This window comes from Calypte anna, chromosome 8 (assembly GCF_003957555.1).
Source record: "Calypte anna isolate BGI_N300 chromosome 8, bCalAnn1_v1.p, whole genome shotgun sequence".
Taxonomy (NCBI): Eukaryota; Metazoa; Chordata; class Aves; order Apodiformes; family Trochilidae; genus Calypte; species Calypte anna.
In genome coordinates, this window is record NC_044254.1 from 16,810,414 (window position 1) to 16,818,321 (window position 7,908).

A 7,908-nucleotide genomic window follows, 5' to 3' on the forward strand; every position below is an offset into this window, starting at 1 on the left:
AAAACACAGATGTCAACCTTAAGGTTTGCTAGAGATAAGGAGATCCAGAATTTAAAGTGAGAAAAGGTTTCTGTGTTTCCAATCCAAACAATTTTTATTTTTTTTTTGTATAATTCTCAGCAGATGCATGGTCCCTTTTCATGCCAGCAGAGCTGTGTGAAGGGAGGGGCAGTTCTGTTTAATATTTTTATCAGCCATTTGGATGAGGAAACAAAATGCTCCCACAGCAAGTTTGCAGATGACACTAAATTGAGCAGGAGTTTTCGTCTGCTTAGGGACTGGAAGAGAGAGTTGGGCAGATTAGATTGCTGGCCTGAGGTCAGCAGTGTGTGGTTTAACAAGACCAAGTGACAGGATATTAGGAAAAAAATTTAACTGAAAGAGTAGTGAGGGATTGGAATGGACTGCACAGGGATGTGGTGGAGTTGCCATCCCTGGAGGTGTTCAAGAAGCCTCTAGATGTGGAGCTTCAGGATATTGTTTAGTGGTTGTAGGTTGTGGTAGTTGGACTTGATCTCAAAGGTCTTTTCCAACCTTAATGATTCTATGATTCAAAGTCTTGAGTCCAAGATAATTTTTTGTTGTCATAATCTATTAAAATTACCTTCCCTTTTAATAATGCTGTTATTATTTTGGAGCTTAATTTTGGATATTTTCTTCTCTAAGAAGAGAGGGTTTTGTTCAAAACCTTTGAACAACTCTGCCACTCACTTGGCTTAGAAAAAGAATCTTTGAGCCAGCACAAAATTTCAATGAAGACTTGGATTTCTCATCTGGCAATAATGTCATGCATGCAAGACTCCACTGACTGCAAAGTGGGGCTCAATTCTTTGAAAAAAATCCATTTCCTTGTAAAAGGAATTGCTATGTAAAAGATTGTAAAAAAATACTGTAGAAGTAATGTGTAGAGATCACTCTGCATGTAATATACTTAATGCAGATTTCACAGAAGAAAACAGAAAAGATATTTGTACCTTCTCAGTATGCTGTTTATTCATTTACAAGCATCCTTCTTGCCCTGTAATACTGAACAGACAACTCATGAAAGCACCTCTGAAGCAGGAAGGCAAAGTTCTCATCACTCTTCCATCAAGTACCTTGTGCCATTTAAAGTGGGGTAAAATTTTGGTGTAAAATTGTTGGGAAAGGGTATTAGTGTACCAATTCAGAAACATCATGATTGTATGAAAATATACAGAGTATAGTGCTTTGGCCATTCTTAAGCCATGTCTTGGGAGATGAAGAGAGCTAATATCCTTAAGATTTCCTCTTGCTGGTTAGATCTCTTCTGGGCATATGCAATTTTAGCAAAAAGGACGAACAAAAAACCAAAGAAGACCTCAGATAAAGAAGCAGAGCGTGTACTAATCTCCTGTAAATTAATACTTGCTTCTTACTATCATGTGCTTAAATTCAAAGACTATTATTGTGCTGTGTAGACATGTACAGATAATCTGTTGCTTTTAGTAATTCCTTTAATATTACATCACATTTGCATTCAGGTGGTAGCCTCTTAAAAATAAGTGGGTTTTGTTCCTTTTGTAAGAGACCTATACAATTATGTGACAGTAAATCTTTATGTGATAAACCTAAGTAATGGCCTATAAACTCTTAAGGGAATCAAGTGAAAAATATCTGTGGATGTCTCGTATATGAAGATAAACTTCATAATTTGTGTTTTGGACTTAATATCTGCCAACATTTCTGTTAAATAGCATAGACTGTTCCTGTGAACAGGTGAGGTCATGCTTTTTCTCTTGTTCCTCTATTGTTAAATCTGATATAAAGCACTAAAGCTCACAGATTGCAATTTGTGGCAGGAAACATGAAGCTGTGTCTTTTTCCATAACAGGACTTCTTGGGAAACCATATTCAGTAAAAGCACAGAGGTGGTGACTCCTGAGCAGCTCCAGTGTTGCCAGCGAATAGTACAGCTTTGTAAACACTGCCTGCTGGTGGTTTACAAATATTCATCAGATGCAAGAGGTTCCCCAACTGGGATAAGACCCCACTGGGATGATACAAGGTATGCATTTCAATATTCTCTTCCTAAATTTTATGTATAAAGATTAATATGGGAACACGTTTCAGACTGTGTTGCTGCCACTACACTTCTAGCCTATGCATTCTCTTCACTGTGCATTTTTAAAAAATTACAACAAACCTCCAAACATTTCCCTGGATCCTGAGTTTATGTTGTTCTAATCTCTCTTGCCCGCTAGGAAGTGCTACTAAAATAAAACTAAATATGCACATCTTGTGGGAAACTACACTTACTAAAGTCTTGGCTGCTAACTGCTCAAGCAGCTGCAGTGAAGGCTTTCTGAAAAGTGAACTGAAAATTTCCTTTCTTCCCCTTCTCAGATCCTTCAAAGTCACTGATTCCAGATTTGCATTCCTAGAGGTATCCTAACATGTATGATACTTCTGGCTTCACATTCGCAGTGGGATGCTATAGGGGTACAGCTCCAGCCAGGGGTCAGGTAAGTGCCATCTGATTTACTGTATTGCACAGTTTTGCAAAGTTGATTTCCAAAATCTACAGATTGAAAGTTTTATTATTTCATCTTACAGAGCATAAATTTCTTTTCAAACCTTGCAAAACAGCATCATATAGTAAAAACATTATTTGGCACTTACCTGATTCTCCATTGGCTGATTTAGTTCTTTGACTGGATACAATAGGGATTATAGTGTTTTGACTATAGGGATTACTGAAAATGCTCCAACTGTGGGAGTCAATGAGCTGCAATTTAATTGATGTAGGTGGAGAATTAAATGTAAGTCTCATATTACTTAGGTTCCAAATTATGTCTACAATGGCAATTTGAATTATTATGTATATAAACTTACAAATGCTTTGTTTATATAAAACATCTTACAGATGTTATTTCATAGACGGGCTTTATGAGTTATATATTACGTGGAAAGCAAAACCTTTGATATATTATCTGTTAAACTGATTTTATGACTTCATTGCTTACTTGTTATAGCTCAGACCAGCTATTTGATACACTGAACCAATTTGTTATTGTCATATGGATCTTAAGGCAGTCCAGCCTAGCAAAAGTAGAAGTATGTTAGCCACAAAACAAATCATATTCAATATTACATATACTGAGCTATAACAGGAGGTTGGTAAAGTCATCTGGATTAGCTAAGACTAGAAAATCTTCGACCTTGAAGTTTTTATTGCTTTTTACTGTTAATACTGCAGAAAATTTTTCATTATGACGAACGAGAAACTATTCAAAATTATTGCATTACTCTAATGTACTGCAGCTAAGAGGTTTGCATTTGGAAAGCAGTGACAGGGATGGTCCAGTTGAACTTTCTCAGCTCCAGTTTCTGTGTTCCTTTGGGTGCTGAATGGAAGTTTATTCATAAATTTCACAGGCTGGAGGAGTCTAAGACCTCTGTATCAGAAATATCAGTATGTATTTAGCAATGGAATGTAATGACACCCCTGATTAAAGTAGTTTTTATATTAATCTCCACAAATGTTAATCTCCATTGTGAATACAGCAATATACTAGTTAACCATAATATTCTGACTCATTAAAATGAAAGATACATATGGAAATAAATGGCCCTTAATGTAAAGTATTGAATGGCCCTTAATTGTAAAGTATTGAATTACTTTTCAAGAAATGGGAGAAACACAATACTATTACATCTAGTTTTTTGTTAATGATATAAGAATCTGCACTTCTACTTATAGTTTTCTTGACTCTGTAAAATTGTGTGAAGTGCAAGAAGAAATCAAGAATATAATTTAATAAATGTATAACAAATAGATAAGAAGTAATTTTTTTCAAGACTTTATAAAATTTGATTCAAAGAACTTTGTATTTTTCCAAGCACAAACCAATTTTTAAATTTTGTTTGTGCTTATGAAACAAATGTTTATGAAACTAAAGCTTTCAAAGATTGCAGACAGATGCCTCTTTAGCTGGTAGAATTTTTCTGCATGAGGAAAGGGAAAAAGATAATGACAGTAGCCAGAGTTCTTTTTTCTCTTTCAAAATTCGTTCTCAATCACATCTCCTAACTGTAAGTGTCATGTATTGCCACTGTGTGTCATGAAGAGAATGAACAGGAGTATTGATGTAAATGTGTGTTAAATCTCTTTTTTTCCTCAAAGGTTTAAAAGAAATCAATAGGAAAGCTCAAAAACAATACCAAAATCTCTTCAAAATGAAAGCTAAAATAATAATCTGTAAAGAATCATATATTTTATAATTTGATAAATTCACTTGTGTTACAAAATTAAAAACAAATACCATCTTCTACTAGATCCTTACAGCATGCTAAGGTAACCTCTATTACATGGCATGTTCTCTGGGATGCATCAGAGTTTTTTACTGTATCAGCATGCAAAGGCAGGACTCTGGTGATGCAGTGAAGTGCTAAGCTCACCACCAACCCATAAGAAATAATTTTTATTTTTGTAAATTGTTAAAAAAGTATATTGGTGATAATATTTTATAAAACAGCTTTTCTTATAGCTTAATCAAACCAAATGTGTATACTTTATTATGTAGATTTTCTCCCTTTGGCAGTGTGATGCTGTTTCTATTGATGTGATTAGTAGAATCAGCCTTTTAACTCGCTCATCATTAATCAGTAGGATTCACTAGAATGATGCAATAATTTTAAGCAGTAATTTATGCAATGTATTGTGTTAATCCATCCTAACATTGACATAATTCATTATGAAATTCTGATCTACTGTGGATGTTATTTTTGCACATTTACTGTGCTCATCTAATGATTTCTGCAATTAATTACTAGGAAACGGTGATATGAAAATATTTCAGAATTAATATTATACATATGATAAATTATTGTTTGCAATATTACATAAAATACAGGCTTGTATTTAAAAGGTGCATAGCAACCAATGTGACTCACTGGGTTATAGCATCATTGTTTCTTGCTTTATGAGAGCAGTGATGACAGCATATCTCTTTTTTAGAGGATTTGAACTGGAAACCCAAGCTGAAAACTTCTGTTTTTTCTCTAATCAACTTTTTTTACAAGTGCACTTTTTATAAGGTGGTTAACATTATTGCATAAATTGCAGTTTTTACCCATTTTGAATTGAATATATAGTGCTATAGTAACAGGAAGCAAAGGGTAAAGTAATTATTTTTGGTAGTTGTGTTATGCAGGATGGCACTTTTATTTAATCACTTGCTTTAAACAGAAAGGACTAGGAAGAAGTGTGATCCTCATAGAACATCTTGAAATTTTGCTAAGAGTTTCCCTGGGTTTAATTCTGTTTTCTGGGTTAGCTAGTGCCTACTGCCCTGTATATTTTATAAACAGTATTTCTTATACATAATTTCTTGCATACAACGACTAAAGGTATGGTGCCTGAGCAGTTAACTTTTTCTCGTGAATGTCACTTTGCCTGTAAATTCTGCTATATTTTTCATATCCTTTCTAGGTATTTATTGCCAGGACCTTCACTGTTCATCATGAAATCATCCTTGTCCAACCTTAGCTGCAGTTCGTCTGGAGTGTCCCGCCGTAACATTTTGTTCACACACAGATACAGTCACTTGTGAAGCAAAAGGAAAATCCTTGTAAAAAATGGCATTCCGTTTTTTTTTCAAATTGAAAGTTGTGATGGAGCTAAATACACTGTTATGTATTTACTACCATATTATGATAACATTTAGCTGAAAACCTGTTGTAAAAGCATAGTTTTTCTGAAAGCATAATAAACAGTGTTAAGTTGTTTACACACACATGTGAAAGTGTAGATCTTGCTAGGTTTATAAGTAATCCCTCTCTACTAGAAATGTTATTTTTGCTGCAGAATATATGAAATAGAAGTGATCTTGAAGATCCTATTACAGTGTTACATTATTTTCTAAGTACAATACTTTGACTTGAGTATTATTTATTGTAAAGTATACTATTTATTGTCTCAAATGTAATTGAATCTTTAACAAGGAAGATGATTAAAAAAACTGTAGCAGAGCAGTAAAATGGCAAGTTATCAAAAATAATCTGATCACTTCTTGGATATGTGTAAAGTAATCCCCAAAACTCTGTAAGCCAAACCTGAAACAGACATGGTTTTATTTCTCCTCTGAAATGACAAAATCTCTTTAATGCTGCTGTTTCTCTTAAAGGACATATTTTAAGTATCTTCAAGTCAAACTGAAGGCAGCTAGTACAGAAACAGTGGAAATGCCAGTTTAGACGTTCAGTTTCTAATTAGATTGTTATAATAAAATGGAAGCCAATGTTTGTTACCAGATTTTCATTCACATTACCTGTGTCCTGTGCCTTTAGATTTCCTTTGGGAGCAAGCAGTCATCTCCAACTTGCACAAGCATGCATAGTGCATAGTTTTGCTGTTTTATGGCACAAGTGGTAAAGCAGACATCTATAGAAAATACTGCAGCTATAATGTATTATTTTAACCTTAAACTAATTGGTTTGTAGTAGTTTTAGCATACACTCCAGTACCTACTGTAGAATGGATCCTTGGAATGGACAGTATTTTCCAGGTTGCTGACACCTTTAAATATTGGAAATCTAATTCATTAGAAAGTTCTCATTTATATTCAGCTTGCTGGGCCTGGCTGAAGGGCACAAAAAGAAAATGAGCCAGAGCAGTAACCTGCTAATAACAGGACTTGTAACCTGAAAACATCATTCAGGTTTTGCTACATATACCCATTCATTCCACTCAGCATTGTGCCATATGAGCCTTACTCATTATAGAAATAATTATTTAAAAATAAATCAGTTAATCTAGATTTAGAAATTAACTGAGTTTTTTAACTGAGTAAAGAACAGAGTAGTTATTTACCAAAGACTTGTTTACTTACCAATCATGTAACCCTGAATCATATTTGTAAATTATCAGTATATTTCAGGTATACTTAAAAAAATAATTTAGGGGCTAATTATCCTCAGGAGCAAGTATTTTAGAGGTTTTTAATATCCAGAGGTTAAAGCTAAATTTATGAGAGTTAAGAAATATAAACCTGGGAATGTGAGTGAGATTTTTGATGCCAGTGCTGTAGTGCTTTGGCTCAAGCACTGCAGGATATATGATGATGAGACTATTTGTAAACAGTTAGAAACATCTCTTTAGATTATCCACGTATAAGCAGTCTTCTGGTCTGGAAAAGTCTTTTTAATTTTTGTGTTAATACTAGTTTAGTGTTCACATTAATTTTATATCTCTTCTGGTCCATACAGTGACACGGATAAAGCATAGTATGGTTATCTGTAAGACCTAATAGAAGTTGTAAATTCTCTCTTCTTTGAGGAGGCTTCCATTGCATTGTGCTTTTGGCCATAGGGATAAAACCAGCTTCCAGCTTAGCTTGCCACCCCCTTTTTTTTTTCTTCTTTCTTTGAAACCACATGATGTTCTCTGTTCTTGGAAGCCAGTGCTGGGACAGGTCAATCTGAATTGAATACTTTGCCAGTAGAATGAGGGCTACTATCTGTACCTATGTGGTATGGACAGATCTAGAAAAAAAACACATTTAGCACGTACAAAAGTGGACCAGGTGCTTGGTTTACGTCTGACTTTACTTAATATATTCATATTTCTGATACTCTTTCCTAAAGTGGTAATGTGTTCCTAATAATGTGTGAATCAATACTTTCAATAAAAGTAATGCTACACTTTCCTGCCAGCTCCTCAGAACAAATGTGTATGGTCTACGGGTGAGTTATGGGCTGCAACTACAGTCTGGCTCCAGTTAGTGCTGTAGATAGAAGCATTTACTCCTTTCCTTCTGCAAAACAGCAGTATTTCCATCGTGATCAGATAAGTGGTCCTAGGAAATGAACCTTTAAATAGTTCTTGACCTTGGGCTTTTGCAAGCAGTACTGCAGCTGAACCTTCAGCCTGCTGACCTCTCATCTTAG

General features: G+C 34.6%; 1 protein-coding gene across 4 annotated transcripts in view; it reads left to right on the top strand.

Annotated features, from left to right (window-relative positions):
* Positions 1 to 7,668, top strand: part of TTLL7 (tubulin tyrosine ligase like 7) — a 63,944-nt gene extending 56,276 nt beyond the window's left edge. For 2 of the 4 annotated variants that reach the window (XM_030455515.1, XM_030455516.1), the window contains 2 exons: positions 1,853 to 2,026; positions 5,453 to 7,668. In XM_030455515.1, the coding sequence (XP_030311375.1) occupies positions 1,853 to 2,026; positions 5,453 to 5,573 (295 nt within the window). In that variant the 3' untranslated portion in view covers positions 5,574 to 7,668. Of the gene's footprint in view, positions 1 to 1,852; positions 2,027 to 2,364; positions 2,484 to 5,452 lie in introns of all 4 variants that reach the window. The other 2 variants (XR_003987827.1, XM_030455517.1) reach the window with 2 other exon arrangements.
* Positions 7,669 to 7,908: the final 240 nt, after the last annotated feature.